Here is a 27300-nt window from a genome sequence, read left to right on the forward strand (position 1 = left end):
AAACTCTCAGAAACAGGCAAGAGTTTCAGCCCGAATGAGGAAGCACCTTCTAAGTCATGAAGGAGGTAAAACTAGGACAAGTACAAGGAACCATACAGAGCAGACAGAAAGATCAAGAACTTGCTATCTTGAGTATGTGGTGCAGATTTAGAATGCAAGCTGAGTTAGATGCCCCTCTACCGTTCCCCCAGAACCCCATCCTTTCCTCTGTCACGGCTCTTCTCTCTAACCTGAATATCTGCTACACTGTCTGTATTACAATAGATGCCCATGATGTTGGCCGAAAGACTAAACATATTTAAAATAGCCTTAAACACGCACAACCTTCTCGCTGACAAAATAAAAGGGCATTAGAAAAATTAGCCTCATAGATCAACCTGTATGTTATCAAAAGGAGGTGCTCTTTTCAAGACATTTTTTTCTTTTTCTCATTTTTGTAAAGGAAGTGAATTTTAGTAAGTGCCGAGAGAATGTGTAAACTCACCACAGGTGTCAAATCATAACACTGTCACAGGAGAATTCACACCTATAGATGAGCTAGTTGAAGAACAAAGTTAGTTTTGAAAGGTTAGGGAAAAAGATTTTGAAATGTCAGATCCACTCTATAAAACTGACCACCCTTGGCATCATCCTTTTAATCTACCTGAGTTGGAGAAAAGCCCAGGGCACTTGAAATGAAGACAATTAGCACCTCAGACAGGGCATCCACATGCAAAATTCTGTCACCTCTCAGAGACCTCAGGAGGTGACAAGTCTAGATAAGAAGACACTTTCAACCTGGGCTGACAGTTTGTCAATGCTTTTATATTTGACTTAAATGGCATCTATATTTTAAAAGGTTGTAGTTTGCTTTAAACTGTGAAGCTCTCTTCCTCTACCTCATGATTTTTATTTTTTACGTCGTTTAAAAAACAACAAGAACAAAAATCTTTCCTCTGTTGGGTGAGATCTGAGGAAACAGATCTTGCTTCTTGCACACAAATGAGCTCAGTCCATTTCCCCTCTGTTTCTCTGGAAAGTACTCTTGGCTTTTGTTTAAAGCACAGTATGTTCAAGCTGGAAGTGGCCTTATGGGTCACCTGGTTCAAGTCCACTTGGCAGATGGAGAAAGTAAGACTCAGAAAGAGAAAGTGATTTCATGGTAAGACGTGGAGTATAATTTGACTCTCATAATTGCTGGATTAATCCTTTCCAATTTATTTTGCCATTCCAAAGGTGGGCCAGAGGCATGTACAACTCTGTGTGTGTGCGTGTGTGTATTTTTCTATTTTCTTTATTGTTTTAAAAAGAGACTCTTTTTTTAAAAATTATTTATTTATTTATTTATTTATTTATTTATTTATTTATTTATGATAGACATATATATATAGAGAGAGAGGCAGAGACACAGGAGGAGGGAGAAGCAGGCTCCATGCTGGGAGCCCGACGTGGAACTCGATCCCGGGACTCCAGGATTGCGCCCTGGGCCAAAGGCAGGTGCTAAACCGCTGAGCCACCCAGGGATCCCCTTCTATTTTCTTTAGAGCACTAATTTCATTCATCCAATCACACAACAAATATATTCAAACATCTAAAATCTGCTGGATGGGGGCACCTGGCTGGCTCAGTCCATAGAGTGTGCCATTCTTGGTCTTGGGATTGTGAATTTGAGCCCCATGTTGGCTGTAGAGTAAATAAAAAATCAAAAATAAAAACAGATGGAAAAATAAAATGAAAAATAAAATGTGCCATATGGAGGATACAGTGGTGGTGAATAAGGCACACAAAACCCTGCCGTCATGGATTCTACGTTTTAGTGCAGGAGATAGGCAATAAGGGATTCATCAGAGAACTCTGCTTCTAAGTGGATTTTACTTGTATTGGGGGCCCATTCTTCCTAACTCTTTCTCTGTTGGTGCTTCCATTATGTCCACTGTTTTTACCCTTTCCTCTCTTGTGGGTATGGCCAGAGAGAGAAGGGAGAGAGCCATTTCATTTTTTAAAAATTTCTTTTTATTGGAGTTCAATTTGCCAACATATAGCATAACACCCAGTGCTCATCCCATCAAGTGCTCCCCTCAGTGCCTGTCACCCAGTTACCCCAACCCCCCGCCCACCTCCCTTTCCACCACCCCTTGTTTGTTTCCCAGATTAAGAGAGCCATTTCAAACCTTGTTTCTCTACCCTTCAAGTTCTGAATTTGCTAAAAAGTCAGGTTCAGTACTGGTGTTGCACTAGGGTGAAGATGTTGGTATTTTTCATCAACACTGCAATAGTGGGCCGGCCCAGATGTCAGCTTGCTTGTGAGATGACAATGACGTGCTAGATGTGAGAGTTGGACTATTACCTTATAATTTATCTGTTCTTTTTTTATACGAGTTTAGTTGTGCTGAACCCCCTTGTACCTGGCTGCTTTGACAGGTATGCTATTTTAGCAACACAGAACCAAACAGAACGAAAAGAAGAATGCATGGTACACTTTCGCTGTCAGATCCAGGTTGCTCTGTTCCTAAGTTTGGGAGTAATTTGTTCAGGGTTGTTCAGAGACAAAACAAAACAAAACAAAACAAAACAAAACAAAACAAAACAAAACAACAACAAAAAACCCCCCACAAAACCAATCAAAACTTAGGTTTCCTTTTTACCCATGTGACACAATGTTCTCGCATTCACCTTGCAGGTGGGCTGTTGTCCATATGGACTGAATGAGGACCTGGATCCCCTTCCCCATCTTCCCCTTTCATGTCTGAAATTCCACCATTGTGATGAACTTCTCGGGGCTAATCATTTGCCAGCTTAAAATATAGAGAGCTCAGGGCAGATTGACTTCTCAAGACCTTAACGTTGACATATGTGTTCACTTATTAGAATGATTTCTTCCTTGACCCAAAGCATGAAGGGTGAAAGATGGACTTGGCCATAAACAAGTGAGGTAGAAAGATGATGAGACAATCTTGGCTCAATTCCCCAGAGCGACCCCCAAATATCATCTTGAATGCTGTTTTATTTTCTTTGTTTATTCTTGGTGTTGTAAGAGGCTTATGTTTACACTTCATCTACTAAGGTTGATAGATTCTAGGGCTGGGCATGCTTCAATCAAGAAGGAGAGACACGGGGAGCCTGGTGGGCTCAGTCAGTAGAGCATGTGACTCTTGAACTCAGGTGATGAGTTTGAGCCCCACGTCGGGGGTAGAGTTTACTAAAAAAAAAAAAAAAAAAAGAAAAAAGGTGAGTCACTACTAGCTGCCATGGAAATCTTAGAGGATTGTTCTCAACCCTAGTGGGTGGCAAACAAATATCTGGCTATGGTGCAAGGTAGCTCTGTGCACCCGATCCATTAGTAGGGCATGTGAGGATTTAGAAATTGTTCTCCCAGTCTTGAGCTCCCAGCCTCACCATGCCCTCAAGGAACTAGGTGTTGAAGTTGTGGAAGAGATGCAACAGACACCTGGCTTCAGTTATTTAAATTTCAGTTTTACAAGTATTTTACATAATTGAAAGGAAAAATGTAGAAGACCATCCAGCTTCAAGCATTAAAGTCTTATTCCAGTGAAAAAGGGGGAAGTTTGGGGGAAATATTACTTAACAGCACATTTTAAAATGGAAGCAATGCTTTATTTCAGAGAAGAAAATAAAAATTGAAAGGCTTTAAAAAATTAATGATAGTTTAGCATCAACTGGAGGAAAAACACTCTATTAACGACAGAGGATAAAATTATTGACGCTTGTGATGTGATTTAAAGCAACTTTTATGCCCCAAATGCTGAAAGGTAGGTCCTGTACATCAAAGGGCATAAACAAGTCCACATAAAGACAAAGCACCAATGAAATGATGCTTTCTCTCATCGAAAACTCATCAAATAAAAAAAAAAAAAAGGAACGTCTTCACACATAGACTGATTTTTGTTCCTCAATCAGCACTCTGGGATCTTGGCCAAGAAAGTAGGAAAAATCAGTGTTTACTCAGGATCAAGATTGCTCAAGATGACAAGGAAGGGTAGAAAAGGAGACTTGCCCCATGCTGGTTTTTCACTGACTACTTCTGATTGTGTAGGAGCCTCTGGCTGTGCTCAGGAATGACTGCACACTGATAGTTCTGGTAGTTTCTGTGTTTTGGTCTCAGAGCTTTTGGTTCTTTCATTCTCTGTCAGCATGTTTCTGCCCCACAAGAAGGCCATGTACACCTTGCCTCTATCATCAACCCCTTTGGGAACTTAGTTAAGCTAAGTCATCTCTGGTGGCCCCTGGGAAAACTGTAAGAACGGAAGCATTAGCAAGCATTCCTGTCTGTGTGCCAGAGTCTGCCCTGGTAGTACAATCCGTATCTTGCCAGGACATTCTTCCAATTGACCTCCCTTCTCCTTCTGAACCCTGTGTGTGGGGTGGGGTAGGGTAGGGCGGGGAGGGGGATTGAACCTTGTGGCAATAACCAAGCTTCTAAATTGCTGAGCTGGTTTTAATTGAAGTGTGAGAAGGAGGTTTTAAGGCAGAGAGACAACATCCTGTTGTTCGGGTTCGGGTGCTCCTCTCTCTTTTTCTGCACATCTGGCTGAACTGGGAGTCAGGTGGCTGACTCCGGGCCCGGTTGCAGCAGCAGTGGCATCTGCCCTCCACTGTCCCACGCCTCAGCGGCCCAAGAGTCCACCAGGCCATGGACGCGGTAGCCGTGTACCATGGCAAAATCAGCCGGGAGACCGGCGAGAAGCTCCTGCTTGCCACGGGGCTGGATGGCAGCTATTTGCTGAGAGACAGCGAGAGCGTCCCTGGCGTGTACTGCCTGTGTGTGCTGTGAGTATGTCGCGGTGGCCGCAGGCTCCAGGCCCACTGAGGGCACCGGCCAGGGGTGCAGGCGGAGGCAGGCGACGTCGAGGCCTCCTCCACGGCTCATGTGACGGCACCAAGGCCTTCCCGGGGTCCAGCTTAGGGGGTCGTGCTTTGAGGCCCCTCATGGGGCTTTCACTCCCAGGGCCTTCACTCTCCAGAAGGGCCTCCCTGGGTCTTTTGTGGCAGCTGCAGAGAATGCCCTTTGGGGTGGGGAAACGCAGCCTAGAATCTACCTTTGCTCTGAGAAAGATCCAGGCTCCCGACTTCCAGTTTTGACCTTCAGTCGAGGCCAGCTAGGTGGAGCCTTGGCATGGTGGACTGGCCAAAACTGGGGCCTCCAGCTCCTGAGGAAAGGAAAGGCCTCTCTCCAGATCCCTTTAAATGGAATTGGAGGTGTCCTCCCAAAGGAAACCATTAAATTCTGGGAGAGGAAGAAGACTAAGAAACAGAATCCATGACTTCAGGAGTGCAATGCTGGTTAGGTCGGGGTGCCAATCAGGGGATATTTGTAAGTGAAACTGCCTCTCGGCATCTGCTTACTTCGCTTCTTTGAGAGAAGCTGTGTGTGGGGGCAGAGGGTTTCAGAGGTAGGACCCTTCTTGATAAAAAGCTAGGACTGACAGTAGTGGTAAAGGGCATGGAGGGAAAACACCCTTGTTATGATTCAGCTTTGCCACTTGCCTAGGCATGCCTTAGTCTAACACCCATTTTAAATCAGATGTACCTTCATCTTTGCCTCAAGGGCTCCGAGTCAGGGAGATCTGAGACCTAATCTTGTGCTAGTCTGATGGTAGGCTTGTGACCTTGGCAAGTTAAACTCTCAGGCCTTCAGTTTTCTTGTCCATAAAATGAGTATAATAATACGACCTACCTCATAGGATGGCGAGGATCAAATGCAGGTAAAGAATTTAACACTGGACTTGACACATCATAAATGTCCAGTAAATGTAAGCTATTATCATTATTATTGTATTTTTCTCCAGTCGAGTTCTTTCAGTACTCATGGCACATTTCCAAGGAAGGACCTAGCTTGATCACTTTTTGTCACATGTGAAACACCTGTGCTGTGTAGTCGGTTCTAGTCAGAAACAAAATGAAGGAAAATGCTTGGTAGTAATTTTGATACCTAATGATACACTGCAAGATTTAGAAGTACTTTTTGGGTCTGGGAAGAAAGATCATGCTGAGGCTGTTATTAGATGATTTTCGTCTATTTTGTTTGTTTATTGTTTGCTTGTTTGTTTTTTTAACATGGTCAAGCCAAGTTTGTGGCAACTCTCAGGCCTTGCTAAGTACATTTATTATAAAGACTTCAAGAGAACATGTGGAAGCACTTGACTCTCTTGGGCTCAGATCTTTTTTTTCCTTTTGCAGTACAGTTGTCATACAATGTTATATTAGTTTCAAGTGTACAGCATAGTGATTTGACAGTTCTACACACTACAAAATGCTCACCACGACAAGTGTAGTCACCATCTGTCACCATACAAAGTTATTACAGTATTGTTGACTATATCCCCTAGGTTATACCCTTCATATTTGGGACTTATTTATTTTATAATCAGGGGTGGGGTGAGGTGGGGCGGCGGGGGGACGGATTGAACCTGTGTCAATAACCAAGCTTCTAAATTGCTGAGCTTGTTTTAATTGAAGTGTGAGAAGGTACTAGAAATTTGGACCTCTTACTTCCCTTCACCTATTTTGCCCATCCCCTCACCATCCCTCTCCCCTCTGGCAACCACCAGTTTGTTCTCTCTCTGTATTTAAGAGTATGTTTGTTTATTTTCTTTTTTAGATTCTGCATGTAAGTGAAATCATAAGATATGATATCATATGGTATTTGTCTTTCTCTGACTGACTTATTTCACTAGTCTCTAGCTTCATCCATGTCATTGCAAATGGCAGGATTTCATTTTTATGGCTGAGTAATATTCCTTTCTATATATTATACCACCTCTTCTTTATCCATTCATCTGTTTTTTTAAAAATAACTTGTGTTTTTTGTTTTTGTTTTTTTTTTTTTAAAGATTTTTATTTATTTATTCATGAGAGACACAGAGAGAGAGAGAGGCAGAAACACAGGCAGAGGGAGAAGCAGGCTCCTCGCAGGGAGCCTGATGCGGGACTAGATCCCAGGACTCCAGGATCACATCCTGAGCTGAAGGCAGGCCCTAAACCACTGAGCCACCCAGGGATCCCTCCATTCATCTGTTGATGGACACTGGATTGCTTCCATATCTTGGCTATTGTAAATAATAGTGCAATAAACATAGGGTGCATGTATTTTTTTGAGTTAGTGTTTTTGTTTTCTTTGTGTCAATGCCCAGTAGTAGAATTACTGGATCATGGTATTTCTATTCCAATTTTTTTAAGGAAACTCCACATTGTTTTTTTTTAAAGATTTTATTTATTCATGAGAGACACAGACAAAGAGAGAGACAGAGACACAGGCAGAGGGAGAAGCAGGCTCCATGCAGGGAGGCTGATGTGGGGACTCGATCCCGGGACTCCAGGATCACGCCCTGAGCCGAAGGCAGGCGCTAAACCGCTGAGCTACCCAGGGATCCCTCCACACTGTTTTCCATAGTTGCACCAATTTACATTCCTACCAAAAGTGCAAGAGGGTTCCCTTTTCTCCACATCCTTGCTGACACTTGTTATTTATTGTCTTTTTGATACTAGTCTTGGGCTCAGATCTTTATGATTTGCTTACATTATTATTTTCCCAAGTGGAAACTTGGGAAGGTCAGTGAAAGCCACCTAGTATTCTTTCATTCAAAAGAATGTGGTGGAAGGAGTGGGCAAGTGAAAGGGGCTTCTTTAGAGAGGCTGACAAAGGAAGTAATCAGCCCCTTAGCCTAGAGGCAAAAAAGAAAGAAGCCTGAACAGGGGAGTAAGATGAGACAGTATGGCAAGATGCACCTAAAGACTCAGTCATGCTGGCCCCTTTGTTGTTTCTCAAACCTGCCAGCTGTGCTCTCCTCCCAGCATCTTTAGACTTTATTACTTTTGCCTCTTGCCTCAGAGACCACTTCCTTGACCACCCTATCTAAATTAAGTACCTTCTCCCTGTGCCTGTTATACTCTATGACTTTATTTTTCTTCAAGGAGCTCTAAACTGTCTGATATTTGATTGTTTACTTATGTGTTGCTGTGTTTCTCAGCAAAATTGAAACTCAGTGAAGGCAGGGACATCATCTCCTGTACAAGGAACACAGGCTAGCACATAATAATAGCCGTGATGAGGCATGTTACCAGGTACATGGTAGGCATTCAATAAATATTTTTGAACTAACCAATGAATTGCCAAGGCAAATACTCTTCTTCACTGCAAAGAGCTTTTTTTTATTTTTTAAAAGATTTTATTTATTTATTTGTTTATTTATTTATTTATTTTAAAGATTTTATTTATTTATTCATGAGAGACACACAGAGAGAGAGGCAGAGACATAGGCAGAGGGAGAAGCAGCTCCTTGTGGGGAGCCCGATGCGGGGCTCTATCCCAGATTCCAGAATCATACCCTGAGCCAAAGGCAGATGCTCAATGCCAAGCCACCCAGGCATTCCTGCAAAGAGCTTTAGACTGATAATCAGGCCAGGGTGTGGGCTCTGGGGAAGTCATTCAACTTCCCTGGGTCTTGGTCCTCATACCTGTTAAATAAGGATTGTAATGTGTGCCTACCTTCTGCTGAAGATCACTATTGGAAAAATATGCAAAAGAAAAGGACTACCAGGAAGCCTGGGTGGCTCAGTGGTTGAGCATCTGCCTTTGGCTCAGGCTGTGATCCTGGGATCTGGGATCGAGCCCCGCATTGGGCTCCCCACAAGGAGCTGCTTCTCCCTCTGCCTATGTCTCTGCCTCTCTGAGTTTCTCATGAATAAATAAATAAAATCTTTAAAAAAAGAAAAGAAAAGGATAACCTTTTGCCTATGTAGGCCAGGACCACATAAGGAATTAACTTAGGCAGAGTGGGGATTTCTCAAACATCTAAGTTTTTATCCAAAGTGAATCTTGCATAAATGCAGTTTTTATGACTCTAAGTTCTCCACCCAAACCTTATGAAGTAGCAGATGGTAGTAGGCAAACTGGGAGTCTCCTAGCATGTCTTTTGACGGGCACACTGGGGCCTCAAGTCTTAGAGTGTGATTGCCAGACTGTGCTACAGAGGAAAGAGACAAAGATACATTGTCTTTTATGAGAGTCTCAATCTTTTTGAGCCACGGGTCCCTTTTGATAAAAGTAAATATTTCATGCCCCCATTTTAGTACTACGATGTAGTAACAAAAATCAAATTTTATTTTGAAATAAAATATGTACTCATTTCAAACCAAAATTTGTATGCTTATGATATGCAGTAGAAATGACAATGTGAATGGTGTCGTATGCATAAGAACAACAAGATACAGCTAACAAACATGAATTGATTGTAGAGTTCACTCAGAGTAGTTTCTCATTCTATCTTTTATTTTCTCCCATTATCCAAGAAGGTTTGGTTGAGCTTTAGTTTATGCATTTTTATCATAGAAATAATACATTACGTATTATTTCAAACTTTTATCTGTTTTTATTATTTTTATTTGTTTAAATTCAGTTAGCCAAAATATAGTAAGTACATCATTAGTTTCAGATGTTGAGTTCAATAATTCATGTTGCATATAACAGCCAGTGCTCATCACGTCATGTGTCCTCCTTAATGCCCATCACCCAATTATCCCATGGATGAATGGATAAAGAAGATGTAATACACACACACACACACACACACACACACACGCACAATAGAATATTACTCAGCCATCAGAAAGAATGAATACCCACCATTTACATCAAAGTGAATGGAACTGAAGGGTATTCTGCTGAACGAAATAAGTCAATTGGAGAAAGACAATTATCATATAGCTTCACTCAAATGTGGAATATAAGAAACAGCACAGAGGATCATAGGGGAAGGGAGGGAAAACTGAATGGGAAGTCATCAAACTTTATTTTAAACTCTACTTTCAAACTGTGCTTGCTCCTTTTCCTGGTTCTGAGCCCCCAATAACGGCCTTTAGATATGGCTTTTCCCTCTGTTCAGTTTGGGAACATTGGATCTCATAAAGTACTCAAGAAGTTTTTCATTTACAGATTTTTCACTTTCCTTTAAAGTGAATTTTCCTTTCAGTTATTTTCAATACATAAATGCAGATTTTTGTATAATGAGTCTTTAAAAATAGTTCCTAATACCTATTCTTCTTATAGAAAATTTAAAAATGTAAGAATGGAAATGAGAGAAATCATCTACAGTTTTATAACCTAAAGACAATTATTGTTGAAAATTAAGTGAATTTTCTTCCATATTTTAATAAAATAAATTTCTTTCTGAGCACACAAGTGTGTATTGTATTCCACTGCATTTTCCATTTAATATGAAAAAAACGCCGTTCATATATAATATTCTTACAAATGATTTTAAGACATCATTTTTTAATGGTTGCATGATAGTTCAGCCAGTGACTGTACTATATATTCCTTAACCTATCACCTATTTTTAGACATTTAAATGATTTCATTTTTCTTTGCAGTTACAAATGTCATCATGTTTCTTATTTTAGTCCATAAAGATTTCCTTGTATTTATGATTACTTTCTTATAATGAATTTCAAGATGTGCAATTTCCAGGTCAGAAAACATTGACAGCTTAGGATTCTTGATATATATATGATCACCAAATATTTTTCCTAATGGTTATGCCAGTTTACATATATGTTCATTAGTAATGCATGAGACTGTCCATTTCACTATAGCTTCCCTAGAAATGGGTATACTGTACAAAAGTTCTCCTTGAAATTTGGTGTCTCACTCTTCATTTCATATTTCTTTGATTAGTGAGCGAGTGTCTTTTATATGGTTGGTAAGCTGTTGTATTTCCTTGTTCATAAACTGGCTCTTTGTGCATTTTGCCATTTAACCATTTGGATCCTACTATTTTTCTTAATACATTATGAATTTTTATATACTAATCCTTCATCTGTTGCAAGTACCTTTTCTCAGTTTGATGTTTACCATTATTTCTCTCTGATACACAGAAAATTAACATTTTTGGTAGTCAGATCTGTCGCTTATTTCCTTTGTGCATAATTTCCTCCTTTGCTTCCCAGCTTAGAAAGTTCTCCAGAGATGTCATACAACTTCACTTTAGTTTTTGTTTTCAATTTACAGTTTGGTTAGTTTACACTTAACTCTTCAATTCTGTTTGGAATTTCATTTTGATGTGGAGAAGGGATCTATTTGATTTTGATTTGATTTTAGCTAACAATTGTCCCAGTATGATTTACAAATAGAACGCCATTCCTCATTGATTTCCTAGCCTCCTTTACCATATATTAAACTCTAACAATAACAGTTATTCTTTCCCATCTATTTGGCTCAACTGATCTATTTATTCTTGTATTACTAGTATTATAGTATGATCATGTTTAATACATTTAAATACTTTGCTATTCTTTTTTATCCAAAGATTTTATTTTTAAGTAATCTCCACACCCAACATGAGACTCGAACTCACAACCCTGAGCTCAAGAGTCACACACTCCACTGACTGAGCCAGCCAGGCACCCCAATTATTTGCAATTCTTACTTATTGGTTCTTTGAGATGAAATATAGAATAATTTTGTCAAATTAAAAAAATCCCATTGGGACTACATTAAACTCATTAATAATTTAAGAATTGTCATCTTTAAAGAACGTAGTTTTCTCATTAAAAAAACGGATATATCTCTCCATTTATTAATTTTAAAAATTTATGTCTATCAATAAAGTTTAATAGTTTTCTTCCTATAGGTTTTGCACAGTTTTTAAGTTAATTTCTGATCATTGTGTGTATGAATGTGTCAATTTTTTTTGTTTCTATTGTAAATAGAGTTTTCTTCTTCCACCATATTTTCTGTTGCTTAAGAAAGCTACTAAATTTACCTATTTTTCTTGTATTCATCTTGTGTACTAAGGGCTCTTATTAATGCAAATAGTTTTATTTTATTTTATTTTATTTTAGTGTAGTTTATTCTTTTTGGTTTTCTAGGTATATTAAGTTTCTTCTAAGTTATACTTGGACTCTCACATTTCTTCCCTTCTCACTCTCAATGTAGATAGCCATTGGGAAAGTACTACATGTCCACTGGGATAGTTTGATGATGATAGGAAGAGGAAAATCTATTTAAAATATTTAAAATAATTAGTTTGCAGAAATAGTTTATTTCCATAATTAGCATCCTCCTATACAGCTCTGACTTTGTTTGCTACCTATCCGATGGAAGATTTGGAAGCAGGAATGTTATTAGATTCTTTAGTTGCAAGGACACCTAATGAAGTCATTTGACATATATGTCTTTAGATAAAAGGATAATTATCTTTTTGTCCTCTGAGATTTAAGGGATGACTGGGAATAAAGTGCCTATCAAACCACTGAACTGGAGAAATGGGGGAAGGAGCAGTGACGAAATAAAGTTCCAGTTTATCAGTTGAAATAGAGGAGAACGTTGTAGCAAAGAACTCAAAAGAATGAGAAATTATGACTTAATTTACAGTTAGTTGTTGATTACAATTGGATATGTGTGTGTTGGTGCAGCATTTATCTCCATGATAATTTAGGTCAACAGAATTATTTTGGATTTTCTGAGTACCATCCCTTAATGGCAGAACAAACCTGAAAGCCAGCCTAGGATTAAAGTTGCATCACATAAACCCCCAAATGGACAATTCCCAAGCAGTAAATCAAAATCAAGTGCTGATTCTGGCTGGCGATGTGAAATTAAAGTTGCGAGATTAATCTGAGGATGTCATTTGTGTATGTGAAGGGGAAGTCTGAGTTGATCTTTTTTGGGCTCTCCTCAGCTGGCCTCTTTTGGCCAGCCTCTTCTTTCCCTCGCCCCCTCATTGGATACTTCCAGCCCTGAGGCCAAGCAGACTCCCTCCCTTTTTGAGAACCATGCTTTTGGAATCACCTTAAGACCAATTTATTCCCGGTGGTATAAGAGAGAGGCAGCATGGAAAGATGGTTAAGAGCCTAGCTCTTTCATCCAAACTCTCTGGGTGCATACCAATTCGACCCTAAACTAGCTATTTTACTTCTGGCAAGTTACTTAAACTTTCTGTACCTCGGGTCCCTTATCTGTGAAAAGGGAAATGGTAGTAAAAATAGTACCGCATAGGGTTAATAATCCTCAGAGGATTATTAGCTAATTTATAAAGCTAACATGTAGGAGGCATTTGTTAATGTAAATAAAAGATCTACAAATAATTGCAATACTAAGCCAGAGCACCATAGGAGTACATGAATACTCAGGGGAAGAAGAGATTATATTTATTGTCATGACTCATCGAAACTGGTTTACATAGTTTTCCCATCAGACTTGAAGGTGAATGACTTGATGGTTCTGAAAATTCAAGTTCAGTCTGAAAAAATGAAGATCCTGCCATAGAAAATTCAGAAATCTCTTGACTCAGAATCTTGACTCAATAATGATGGCTTTGTACAGGATACCATTATTCTGGGTATAAAAGTTCTTAAGTATTTGTTTTAAAATCAGTCACATTTTGGGATCCCTGGGTGGCGCAGCGGTTTGGCGCCTGCCTTTGGCCCGGGGCATGATCCTGGAGACCCAGGATCGAATCCCACGTCGGGCTCCCGGTGCATGGAGCCTGCTTCTCCCTCTGCCTATGTCTCTGCGCCTCTCTCTCTCTCTGTGTGACTATCATAAATAAATAAAAATTAAAAAAAAAATTTAAAATCAGTCACATTTTAATTGTGCCTTTAATTTTGTGCATAGCATTGCTTTGTATAGACAAGACTGGGCACTAGCTTGTTTTTATTTGCAGTGTCATGAAGAAGGCAAGGGTAACTAAACTTTTGTGTAGTCCTTGAAGTGGTATAAAGAAGGAACTGATGTGGTTTTGTTAGTTCTAAACCAAGATCTGTCCCTAACACTGACCCTTTGAGAAAATAAGAACTAAATCAGGTTGCTTTCTTCTGGTTCATTTCTAACCAGAGAACTTTTTAAAGAGTTGGGACAGCTTTTGAAAAAATTAAGGCAAATTTTAATATTAGCAGGGCCTGAATCAACACATGCTTTGTAGTCATTAAAATGCAAAATTCTAGTTAAAATTAATGTCAGTAACAACAACAGCAACAAAAAAGCCTCTGTTTTCTACCAATTATTGATTTACTAGATTTTTCTTCCAGGATAAATTTTAAATTCCAAGCTAATTGACAAGTCTGACAAAAGATTTGATGGAGGAAGGAATTTAAAATTACATAGCATTCTTGGTTTGTCTGTATTAACGGAAGGAGCCAGAGGAAAGATAATCCTGAAAGGGATGTAATGGTTTTTAAACATAAATTATATTTTTCTGATTTGTGACTTGGCCAGAATAGATTTGTAAAGCACCAAATGGTAATTTTGTTTCCTTTTCTTTAAAAAAGTTAGTAGTTACTTATATAACTTTATAGGAAAAATTAATATGCAAGGATGCATTTATATTAGTTTAAACTTACATCTAGTTTGTATACATACAAGTATGGTTCTGAATAGTTGTAATCAGAGTGGTGTCTCTGTGTGTTCACTTCTTTCACATATCATAATTTATTTTAACATAACCCATGTGCTTAACATTTTTTGAAAAATACTTCGGTATTATTTTGAATGGTTCTTTCTACTGCCATTTTCTTATTTTGAATAACATTCCTTATTTAGGGGTACTCAGGTTAATTCTATTTTTTTCACCATTGAAATAGAACTAGTATGAAAATCTCTGTGAAATTGCTTTATCCATTGATTCCTTGGAGTGTAGTGAAGATAAGCAAGGTCATTCATTAGGTTAAAAATATGCACAATTTTATAGCTCTTTTTATAACTTTATTTCCAATTTTTTTCTAGAACAGTGATTTTTCAGTGGATGGGGAGAGAGCATGTGTAGTTTGAGAAAACATATTCAATATTTTAGTTTAATTTTATATTTTAAAATGATTATTTCATAACTCAAGCAACAGAAAACAAAACAATGAAATTCTGTTGGAGAAGAGGAAGTACATGGTTCAGAAACACTGCTCTCTGAAGACTGAAACAATTGAAAAAGCTTCAGCTTATATTTATTTTTTCCTTAAAGATTTTTACATATTTTGAAATTAAAAAAAAAATCTTTACAGATGTATAGTTAACATACAGAGTTATATTGCTTTTGGGTGTACCATAGAATGATTCAACACTTCTGTACATTACTCAGTGCTCCTCACAATCAGTGTACTTTTAGTTCCTAAAGGAGAGACTGAATGACTATGGAGGAGGTGGCACAGAAGTGCCCTTGGTGAGTGAAAGAAGCCAGCTTGACTTGGCTGAATTGCCGTCAATACTCCCAATAAGGTGTGGGCATTCTTTCTGTGTTTGAATCAGCACATCCATAACTTGACTTACAAAGCACCTGGAGATGTTGTAAAACTACACATTCTGATTCAGCACTTCTGGGCCAGGGCCCGAGATCCTACATTTGTAACAAGTTCCCAGGTGATGATGAGGACATTACCCTTGCAGTGTAATTTGGATGGTACTGTTTTGGATCTCTTCCATCCAGGCCATCGGGAAATGAGGGTTGACTTCAAGGGATCCTGGGTCAGTTACTTCAGTGACCTGAAAGTGGAAGAGATGAACTACTGGCTTAGTTGAGGGGTGAAGTGATTCTGCTCATTCAGAAATCTGAGGGGCGGGGGAGTAGGAAATTCTTAATATTAGATGGGTTAATTGCAAGAAGTTTTAGGTGCCACTGACACCAGGTGGTTCAGAGACTGAAGGAGGTAAGGACTTTTGAAGTGGTACTCAGGTTCCTGCTGCTTAACTGAAAGTGAGATAAGATCAGATTCGTTAGGAAACAATTTTCAAAACAGACTCATTTATTTTGACTAAATGAGGCTGAATGATAGTAGGGAGATAGATTGTATTTTTTAGAGACTCGCTGTTTTAGAAAGTGAAAACTAGTCGCTGACGATTTGGCTTGCATCACTGCTGAGATTTTAAATAATGCATTTCCACATCACCTTTAATGATACTGAATTACTGCCATTAATCACCTCCATAGGCAAAATGGGACTAAGGACCTATGCTAGTTGTTCGATTCTATCTCCATTTTGCTATATGACTTTAAGAAAATCACTTAAAGCCTATGTTTTAAGTTCCTATGGTGAAAAATGGAAAACAAAGCCCTCCCTTGTTCCCTATAGAGTACTTACTTAATCAGTGGACTTAGAGGTAAAATTTATAGTTTCAAAAACAAAAGTCTTTAACAATGTAATATTTTATATTTCTTTTGCATATGTTATATACGTGCATATATCAAGCTATTTTCTACATGATCTAAGTGTGCTGGCAAACCTTCATAACAAAAATGAAACATTTCCTATAATGACACCAGCAATTAAATCGATTTTTTTGATTTCTCAAATGGAATGAACTTGATTATAGTGTTTTAGATGTATGACTTTTATCCTTTAGGTAATCGGTACTGATGGATATTGATTAAAGATATAATAATTAAAACCACATTTTTAAAAAGACTTATTTATTCATTTGGGGGGCAGGGGCAAAGGGAGAGGGAGAGAGAGAATCTCCAGCAGATTCCCCGCTGAGTACAGAGCCCAGTGCAGGGCTCAATCCCATAACCCCACAAGATCATGACCTGAGCCTAAACTGAGAGTTGGGCATGCAACTGACTGAGTCACCCAAGCCCCCCTACTCCACATATTTAAAGACTTAGTTCTAAAGGGAATTGATGGTAAATAAAGTCAATTACTCGAGGATGACCCTCTGTTTGGAATGCTTTAGAATCATATGTTCTTAAAAGTTTACATACATTTATTTTTTACCAGAGTTTAACATGTATTCTAACCAAAGATCTATATTGGCCTGAACTTGTGCCTAAGAATAACAATCAGAAAATGTTGAAAATAAAACTGTTGATCCAGAGAATCTGATCCATATTCATATTCATAATTCAAAATAATTTAGAACAAAGTTTACCCTACTTTTCTTTTTTTAAAGATTTTATTTATTTATTCATGAGGGACAGAGAGAGAGAGAGAGAGAGAGAGAGAGAGGCAGAGACACAGGCAAAGGGAGAAGCAGGCTCCATGCAGGGAGCCTGACATGGGACTTGATCCCGGGTCTCCAGGATCACACCCTGGGCCAAAGGCAGGCGCTAAACCACTGAGCCACCAGGGCTGCCCTTACCCTACTTTTCTATGAAGTAAAAGTTTGTTGTAGCATTACCATAAATACTAAAGTACAATGAATAGTGTATATCCATTATAGTATGGGGACCAAGAGCTAGGGCTCTAGAATTAAACAGGCCTGATTCTAATCCCATCTTTTCTGCTTGATCTCTAGTGTGCTTTTCTTTTTTTTAATTTTTATTTATTTATGATAGTCACACACACACAGAGAGAGAGAGAGAGAGAGAGAGAGAGGCAGAGACATAGGCAGAGGGAGAAGCAGTCTCCATGCACCGGGAGCCCGACGCGGGATTCGATCCCGGGTCTCCAGGATCGCGCCCTGGGCCAAAGGCAGGCGCCAAACCACTGTGCCACCCAGGGATCCCTCTAGTGTGCTTTTTTTAAACTTAGCTTCTCAAAGTTTCCTCATCTAGAAGATTAATTTGACAATATAAAGCTCATAAGACTATTGTGGGGTCCAAAAGAGATAATCCGTGTGCTATGGACAGAATCGTGTCCCTGTCAATTTGATATGTTGCAGCCCCAACCCCCCAATGTGACTGCATTTGGACATAGGCGTTTGGTATCTAGTTAAATTTAAATGAGACCATAAGCATGGGGCTCTAATCCAATAGGATTGGTAGCCTTATAAGAAGAGAGAGATGTCTCTCTCCATGCACACACAAGGAAAAGCTCATGTGAGCACACAGCAAGAAGGTGGCTGCATAGAAGTCAAGAGAAGAGGTCTCAGAATGAAAGCTATGTTACTAACATCTTGATCTTGAACTTCTAGCCTCCGGAACTGTGAGAAAATAAATTTATTTTGTTTAAGCTACCCAGTTTATGGTATTTTGCTATGGGAGCCAAAGCAAACTAATACAGCATATAAAACTCTTGGTATCGGGATCCCTGGGTGGCTCAGCGGTTTGGCATGTGCCTTTGGCGCAGGGCGTGATCCACCCTGGAGTCCCGGGATCGAGTCCTGCATTGGCCCCCCTGTGTGGAGCCTGCTTCTCCCTCTGCCTGTGTCTCTGCCTCTCTCTCTCTCTCTGTGTGTCTCTCATGAGTAAATAACTAAAATATTTAAAAAATTTTAAAATGAAACTCTTGGTATCAATTATACAGTTAGACAGTATGCTTGCACATAAAACAATGGTGGCGAATGTTTATCCCAAAGGACAAGCTGCTTTCAAGTACTTTAGCAGGAGTTCTTTTTTTTTTTAATTTATTTCTTTGAGAGAGCAAGAGGGAGAGATGGAGAGAGCAAGTGGTGGGCTGCGGGGGTGTGGGGGGAGTGGCAGAGCGAGAGGGACAAGTAGATTGTCCTGAGTGCAAGGCCAGACAGAAGACTCCATCCCATGATCCCAAGATCATAACTTGAACTGAAACCAAGAGTTGGATATTTAACTGACTGAGCCACCCAGGTGCCTCAGGAGTCTTTTTTTAATTCAAATTTGTTTTCTTACTCTATTATACTGTAAAGTAACCATAATAGTTGTGTTATAGAAACATAGTATTATTTTTATTATATTTATAATTAATATTATTACTACTATGAAGTGCACCTGATAGTACCTTATCCCAGTGAAATATTTTTCAGCTTAAAGCTCTATATGTACTTAAAAGTAACATGACTACACTTTGTTCAATCTATTCAATAATCCATGATTTTTACCAATTATAACAGGTCTCTATTTTCTTTCTGTCCAGTCTCTCAACTAGACAAACCCTTAGGAGTGTGAGTTCCCTTATTTTAAAAAAGGGAAAAGATAAAGAGCACTCTAAAAATTGTGATTACCCAGATAATAATATGCAAGCAAGTTAGATCCCCCAAGAGTTTCTTCCTATGAATGCAATGGTGCCATATATGTGTGTCCCAATATATGTAACATTTATGTGGAATAGTTAAGCTCAAATTTAGAGCAGCTGTTATTCTTTTGGAATTTTTCAGTAATGGAAGTTTCTTCTTTCACAGGTATCAAGGTTATATTTATACATACCGAGTGTCCCAGACAGAAACAGGTTCTTGGAGTGCTGAGGTACAGCTCTTTTATTTATTTTTTGCTTCTGGGGGTAATGGGAAGGTGTTTGAAGTTTAGGTTGGTTTTATAAAAAGTTGTCAAATCCTACATTCCCCAAATATTCATCAAATTCAAATCACTGAAGCTCCAACCCAAAATTGTTCATGGATCATTAAGAAGGCTTTAGAGGATTTTTGTTCCAGTTCTGTTCAGCCACCATTGTATAGAACGGTCTCACTTTGGGTGAAATATACAAAAGTTGAAGGATTGTGTCAAACTTTTAGTGCCTATGCAAAATTTTAGAAAGCGTATACGAAATGTGTAAAATGGTTAAATAAGCAATTATTTACCAGATGATACCGATATGAGCGTTGGTTCTATGGTGGATTAAACAACATGACTCCTGTTTTCTAAGAGTCTGTAATACCCTCAGGGAGATACAACATGAATTAAACAGTGATGTGAGAGCTGAGTTTGTCCTCACATAGATCTGGATTCCAGGTCTGATACCTCCTCCTCCCTGACAGGTCTATAACCTTGGGCAGGTTACTTAACTTTGAACAAATTTCTTCATCTGTAAAATGAGCCTAAAAATAGTTCTTCACTCATAGGGCTCATTTTAAAAGAGATTTTATTTACTTATTTGACAGAGAGAGAGAGAGAGAGAGCGCACAAGTGGGGGGAGCGTCAGGCAGAGGGAGAGGAAGAGCGAGAAGCAAACTCCCTGCTGAGCAGGAAGCCCAGTTCGGGCCTGGATCCCAGGACCCCAGGATCATGACCTGAGCTGAAGGCAGATGCTTAACCGACTGAGCCACCCAAGTGCCCCATAGGGCTCATTTTGGAGATTAAATGAGATAATGCATATAAAAGAAAGCTCTTAGCCACAGGACCTGGTACATAGTAAGCCCTCAAAAATGTGAACTCACCCAGATTCTGGACAACATGATTATTGTCTAGCATAACAATGTTATGCTATGTTATCTAGCATAGGAGTTCAAAGAAGGGAGGATTTTCCAAATATTAGTAATCAAGATTGCTCTTTGTGTGGAGGCAAGACTCCCAGCTGGGCCATGTGGAAAGGACATGGGTAGGCAGATGAAATTAGAGGAAACATTACAGTGGTTTTGAAGGTATGCTCTGCAAAATCCTAAGGTTCTTCTACCTGGGTGCCTTGGGGTTGCCAGGGGTGGTGCACAGAGGGAGAGGAGGACAAAAGTGGGTATGCTTTTGGGTCCCCAATTCATCTTTGATCTGAGTGATTCACTTTTGCTTATCAACTGGGGCTCAAATAAGATTTCATGAAAAAAATGGGTTCTGATGGCTTTGAAAACATTTGAGAGTCACTATACCATTGCACGTAATGCCTGCAGAGTGAATCTATTTCCATGTAACAGGGTAGTATATCGCATCTTACCAATGTACAGGTCTCTACAACTGAATTTTTGACCTCAAATTCTTTCTTTGATTTCTGAGAAAGAAACAGCCTGTCTTTGTAATGAAAGCACTTCATTATGAGTTGTTTGAAAACATAAATGCAAATATCAACCTCTGTTAATAACTCAATCTATGAGTTTAAGAAATTCTAAAGTCTAGACTTCAAAAAAATTAAAATAGCTCTAACCTTTACAAATTCATCAGTAAATTAGAAAGCCCAAATTGTAGACTACAAATGTTTTGTACTACAGAGATGAATTAGGGCATGTTTTCAAACATGTTGTTGCTTTATATAATAAATAAATAAGTAAGTAATAATAATAATTAATTTATAATCATCACAGATAATACTGTAATACTAATTAGAGGCAAAGCAGTAACACTTCTAATCAAAATGACTTTTACCCATTTATATTTTAAAATTCTCTGCAGCACTGCAGAGATGATTGAATAAGAAATTAAATTTCATTTATTATGAAGAATAGTTGTGTGTGATATAGACATATATATTTGTCTATACTTTGATTAAAAATAGCCCTTCTCCCCAGAGAAGTAGCCTTAAGCTGCTGAAGAGTATTCTTTATGGAAAATGTCTTAATTTATTAGGGTTTAGCTAATTTTGTCTTTAAATTTGTTTTCTTCTAGTTCAAATATAACATCATATGCAGATTGTTACATGATTGGGATCATATTAAGGAAGAAAGGGCTTATTGAACATAAATGTCCTTTCATCCTGTTGTCTGGTCTGACCCCGTTTATATAATGATATTGTAATTATCTGCACCAAGAGAGCAGAAGATTGGCATGTTTTCTCCAAAGGGAAAACAGTTTTTTTTTAAAAATGCTTTATATTTATTTTTGTAATGCATATTGCATTTTTTTCTATCTACTAAATTTGCTTTCTTAGTTATGTTTTTGCTAAGGGAATATTAAACTAGTGTGTGTTCTCAGAGCTCATATCACCTGACTGTAAGAAATTTCTCTAGAGCATATTGAAGACCAGCTGTGATCCAAAACATGTTTCCATGGATAACTAAGAGATGGCAGTATGAGAAATGTGCAAATATGAACAATAGCTGAGTTCAGTAGCAGAATGGGAGTTGTCAGTGGTACAATTCTTGTGGTAAATATATTCTCAAAACTGGTTAAGTGACAGATATTTATACTGCCTTTTGGAACAATGCTTTAGTTTGCCACCCTACAGGAAAAATCATGGCAGTAACATTCTATCCTCTTTGCAAAGATTGTGCTAGAAATCTAAGTAGATCTGAGATTTGTTTCAAAAAGTGGAATGAAATTTGAACGCTGGATCCACCAAATTATGAAAGACAAATATTATATGAATTTCTACACTAAAAAAAAGATTTTATTTATTTGACAAAGAGATAGTAAAAGAGCACAGGCAGGGGGAGTGGCAGGCAGAGGGAGAGGGAGAAGCAAGCTCCCTGCTGAGCAGAGAGCCCAACATGGGACTAGATCCCAGCACCCCCGGATCATGACCTGGGCCGAAGGCAGGCATGTAACAGACTGAGCCACCCAGGCACCCCCATGTGAATTTCTACTTTTAGATAGACTTTTAGGTTTTATCATTGCCTAGTGTATTAACTTATCTCCTGTGACTCAGTAGAATTTTGCTAAATTCTTAATTTAGAGAATTTTACACCCAATCAACTATCCTTTGCTAATATGTGCATTGTCATCAGTGTATTGTAAAGAAAATGTACTAACCTCCCCTTATTGACTTCAGTGCCTTTGGGCTTTTCTGGATGTTTGATCATCGGTAGATGCTAAATAATTTTACTTATTAATCTAAGGAAAACTCTATAAATTAGGACAGTCATTTGCCAGTGAAACATATCCCAAATTCAAATTGTACATCTAGTGCTATTATTCCTTCTGTTTGTGTGGATAATCAAGTGTTAACTGCATATAAGTCCCCATAAAAAAGATGCTTCTGTTGATAAATGGTTTTATAAGCCACAAGAACAGCTAAAAAGATGTGTGGTTTGAAATCTTTCCACACTGGGGGAGTGAGCAGTTTCTCTTCTGGTTGGTGACTCTAACTTCTCTAGAAACTGTTTGGTCTTATCCTCTCTGTTGGTGAATTCATTGTGGATATTGGCCAGAAAGACAAAAGACTGGGTCCTGCGATCTAGAAATTGAAAAAGTGCCATAAGGAAAGAAAATATAAGGAGGCATTTTGTGCCTATGACCTGCCTGTGCAATTTAGAGATTCTCTGGGAGCCAAAGAACTGTTTGGAGCTCTGTAAGAATAGCCATGGTATTTTGGATGAGGTCTCAAGTTGAGTCCTGGAAAGGTGCTTTTTAAAAAAAATTTTAAGATTTATTTATTTATTTTAGAGTGCAGGTGGAGAGGGGCAGAGGGAGAGAGAAAGAATCTCAAGCAGATTACCTGCTGAGCACAGAGCCCGATGTGGGGCACGATGCAGAGCTCGATCCCACAACCCTGAGATTGTGAGCTGGGCTGAAATCAAGAGTCGACTGTTCAACAGACTGAGCCACTCAGGTGCCCCAAATTCTGGGAAGGTGTTTTTGACTATAGGGCTGGCACTGAGAGAATGTTCTACATCTACTGAGGCTCCAAGATGTGTGAGCCTATGAGTGGGCACTAATTTAAAGCTAAAAAGATTTTTTTCGGTGCTTTCAAAGAAAAATGACTTGCCCCAGTGTGGGAAATGACTGAGTTACTATGGACGGCATGCTGTCTTCAGCTTTTAGTCGAGTTGGCTAAAGTTTGCATGCCAGCCTTCACGTTTTCTCATTAACTGCTAACAAACAGCTCCCACCTCAAAAATCTTCCAGATGGAAGAGCTGAAAAACAGCTTTAAAAAAAAAAAAAACCCTAGTCATTGTTCAATTGCTTATAGCAATACTATTTTATTTTATGTAAAATGACAGTTTTGAGTTGATGCCTAAAGCTGAGCTCACAAGCTTTTGCAGGAAATTGTCGTTTTCAGCAGTTCCTTTGCAAGAGAATTGATGTCAGGAAAGGAATACATTTTAATAGTCACTTGCAAATAATGATCTCTTCAAAAGCAAACAAACAAATAAATAAAGGTGACCTTATATAGTCTTTCATTTTCGTGTCATAGAGAAAACCTTGTCACGGTGAAGTGTTGGCAGAGAGCAATTTGGGGGAGGATAGGGAAGTGTCCCAAGGAGGAACAAATTTAATGAAGGATGAGGCAGGACACATTGTGAGGTGAGAGTCTAGGGACTAACTAGTGATATGTTGTGTGTCCCGTAACGGTCAATTTTTAATTTCCTGTGGAGCATTTTTATTGTGGAATGATGACAGGGAGGATGGGTTGTTGTTGTTGTTGTTGGTTTGGTTTTTCAGGCTTTTTATTAATGACCTGTATGATCTGTGCTTTTTTCTGTGTTTAACTGCATTCTCTCTGTTGGTGCATTCATTGTGGGTAATGGCCTGTATACCCTCAGAGGCTCGGGATGTATGATGGGTAGCAGGCAGGAAGGGCAGGGCGAGGAGCAAGAGCTTGTACAAACTAATACCACCCTTGGGAGAACTGAAATGACAGCTCATTAGCTCCTCTTGCAGGGAAATTCAGCCAACCAAAGTAAGCTCTTCTAGAACTGTTGTTTTTCCTTCTTCCTTATGTTTTCAAATATTTGAACAAGTTACACAAATGTTACCTCTCTACGCATCCCTCCCACATTTTGTAGGCCTATTTGTGTCATTAGGAGGTAGGTGAATAATTTGCTTGGCCTTTTATTTTCCAGACAGCACCTGGGGTTCATAAAAGATTTTTCCGGAAAATAAAAAATCTCATTTCAGCATTTCAGAAGCCAGATCAAGGTATTGTAATACCTCTGCAGTATCCAGTTGAGAAGAAGTGCTCAGTTAGAAGCGCACAAGGTACTCCAGGTATGGTTTACCGTTGAGTTTCGACAGGGCTTGCTTGGCAGCTCGGGGTTATGAGTCAACCTGTTCATAAATATATGGTTATGGGAAATTCTTTAGAAACATCAATGGGGAAGTAGGTGTTGCCAGCCAACCGAGCGAGAGGGGACTCTTCACAGGCTATGATTTCAATATGCTATACTGTAAGCTTTTAACAAAACTCCGGGAAAATGTAAAAAATTCGATGAGCCCACAACATGTAAACCTCTCTTTCCCGTCATGTTCTCTCTCGACCCTTTTGTCAAGGCAGAAGTACCATTTCACTTCACTAAATTGGGCACAAAACATTTGAAAGATGGGACAGTTTGGAAAACACCTGGGCTGTCCCTTACCCAGTGATTGGTAGACTATTTTCTCCTTCAGGGTTGGAAAGGCTAATGTTAGCGTGGTCCACGTGATCCTGCTTTCTGAATTTGTGGTGCTTGAATTAATGACACTTTATTGTAGAGGAGGAAACTAAATTAGTACACTTTATTATTCTACAGGCACACGTTGTTACATCTCCTGAGCAAAGGTGCTTTAGTGTACGGGTCAAGCTAACGACAGAATACTGGTCAATGTCTGCAGATATGTGATTGCCTATTCATCTACTGAAAGGGGTTAATCACTTGTTTGGAGTAAGAGGATATGCCTTGATTGAAACAATAAATATTTATGATTAGAAAAATGAGCTGTCAGGTCCTTTTTTGACAGGGACCCAGGCTCAGGCATAAATTGACAATTAGACTTAAGTGCTGAATTAAATTAATGAGTAGTTAGCCTTTATAATAGGGATGTAAATAGAACTCCAATTTACAAATTACACGTTATGATTGCAAACTGTTCTATTCTTTAGAACTCAGTTTTAAGTCCTGGTTGCTTGAGCTGTATCACTGGGTTATATCTTTGTGAGCTTTATGCCGTTGGAAATTTTATGGTTACAAGTTTGAGTTAACCTGTAATTTTAATAGCTTGTGAGTTTATCTTTTCTTGATTTTCACGATTATTTTTCTTTAGGGAGCAGAGAAGATCCTGATGTCTTCCTGAAAGCACCATGAAGAAAAATCAAATACTTTGTACTTTATTTTCTATAATTTAAATATATGTTAAGTCTTATATATTGTAGATAATACAGTTCAGTGAGCTGCAAATATATTTCTAAAGCCATCATAGTCCTGTAATGGAAGTATCTAGCATGATGTAAAAGCTGAAATGGACTTTGCCAATAATGAGGAGCTTCGAAATGAGGTTATTTTCAGTTATATTTTCAAATGGGAAAATGATTCAAAACATAATGATACTTTATAAAAGATAAATGTCAATTCTTGCCAAATATAAATAAAAATAATCCTCAGTCTTTCTCAAAAACACCATTTTTAGTGAAATATTATTTGACAGCTACTGCTTTTAAAATGTCTTGCTTGGTTAGATGGCAGGAAGCCGATTTGTGTCCCTTGTCTTTGTCCTGTGTGGTTCTAATTAGGTATTACGCTCTCCACTAGCTCTGGTGGTGTAGGGTCTTCGGGGATTTATGAGTTGTGCCCTGTGTGTTAAAAAGAGTACTGGATGAAGTGTGAAGAATTGCTCTTTAATTCTGAAAGCAACCTTTTCGCCTAGTGTTCTGATGTCGGATAGAGGACCCCATAGCCCAATCCAGAATTTAAAAATCCCGTCATTTAAAATATGTTCTCAACGTCTAGTATATTTGATATTATAGGATTTTTCATCTACCTCTGCCCCAGTTGTCAGTACTCCATGTAAAACCTTGATTTGAAAGGAAGCTCCTGCCCATGGCTGTGCAAGCGGTCTCCCTGTTTGGTAGCCCAAGAACACTGGAAACCTTATGGTTATGTTGTTTTTTAACAGTTCCAAGTGATGGCAACCTAAGGGAGAGTCAAGATTTTACACAGTGACAGATATTTATATTTTTTTCTCACATTTATATTTTCATGACTTTTGTGATTTGATTCTGTATCATTTTGGGGCTCCTAGAATTTATTCACCAAACACAATATAGGCACTGGGGTACAGAGATAAATGCACCCAGCCACTGTGCTCAGGCGGCTTGCTGTCTAGTTGGACAAGAAAACAGTAACAATTAAAAAAAAAGTAACAGGGAAAGACCAAAAGATGTCAATAAAAGGCGATAAGCACGGTCTATGTGAGGTTCCGCTGTGTAGGTAGATCTGTTGTCAGAGGCAGAATGAGTCAAGACAAATACTCTGGTCCATGGTCCATAGGAAAATGTGAAGTTCTATTATAAACTAATACATTGGAATTCTGGGTTGTACATGAGTGGGGGGCGGGCTTGATGAGCTGCCAAGAGACAGAGCTACTCTCCGTGCACTGGCAAGATTCGGTGTTTGAGCATTTGACATGGATGCAATGAGAGTGCAAAGGTGGAATCGGGCCATAATAATGTATTGTGGGCCATTTACCGTTTCTAGAAGTAAAGCACCACTTTAACTTGTGAAGGAATTTGGAAAGCCGACTTTCAAATCAAAATGCATATGTTTGGATAATTTTTCCTTATTTGTCGTTTGGGTTTAAATTTTAATAGGTGTATCTAATTTTCACTCTCTCTAACTTGTTCATTCTGGAATAATCCTAAATATATGAATTATGTATGCATGTTTCTTTATCAGAGTCTTTTTTGAAAAAGCTTTTTTGAATCATTAATGGTCTTTCATATTTCAATAAAGTATTTGAAAGCTCTATTTACCGAATTTGTCTTAAAATAGTTGAAAATAATATTCGGAGTTAAGTGCTATTAATATATTAAACAAAGCATTGATGAAGGCCATTGTATCTTACCAGACACATTCTCTGAAAAAGGTAAGTGCTTTTCTGAGTTTACTATCAAACTTTCCAGTTGAAGTGTCT

At 38.7% G+C, this 27300-nt stretch overlaps 1 protein-coding gene across 1 annotated transcript; it reads left to right on the forward strand.

Moving 5' to 3' along the window:
- Nucleotides 1-4374: 4374 nt before the first annotated feature.
- On the forward strand, nucleotides 4375-27081 carry SH2D1A (SH2 domain containing 1A). The gene is made up of 4 exons (XM_055338411.1): nucleotides 4375-4767; nucleotides 19016-19079; nucleotides 24258-24402; nucleotides 25435-27081. Exons 1-4 carry the CDS (start codon nucleotides 4631-4633, stop codon nucleotides 25473-25475), a joined length of 387 nt encoding a protein of 128 aa, XP_055194386.1. The 5' UTR covers nucleotides 4375-4630; the 3' UTR covers nucleotides 25476-27081.
- Nucleotides 27082-27300: the final 219 nt, after the last annotated feature.

Source organism: Nyctereutes procyonoides, unplaced genomic scaffold (genome assembly GCF_905146905.1).
Source record: "Nyctereutes procyonoides isolate TBG_1078 unplaced genomic scaffold, NYPRO_anot_genome, whole genome shotgun sequence".
In the NCBI taxonomy this organism is placed as follows: Eukaryota; Metazoa; Chordata; class Mammalia; order Carnivora; family Canidae; genus Nyctereutes; species Nyctereutes procyonoides.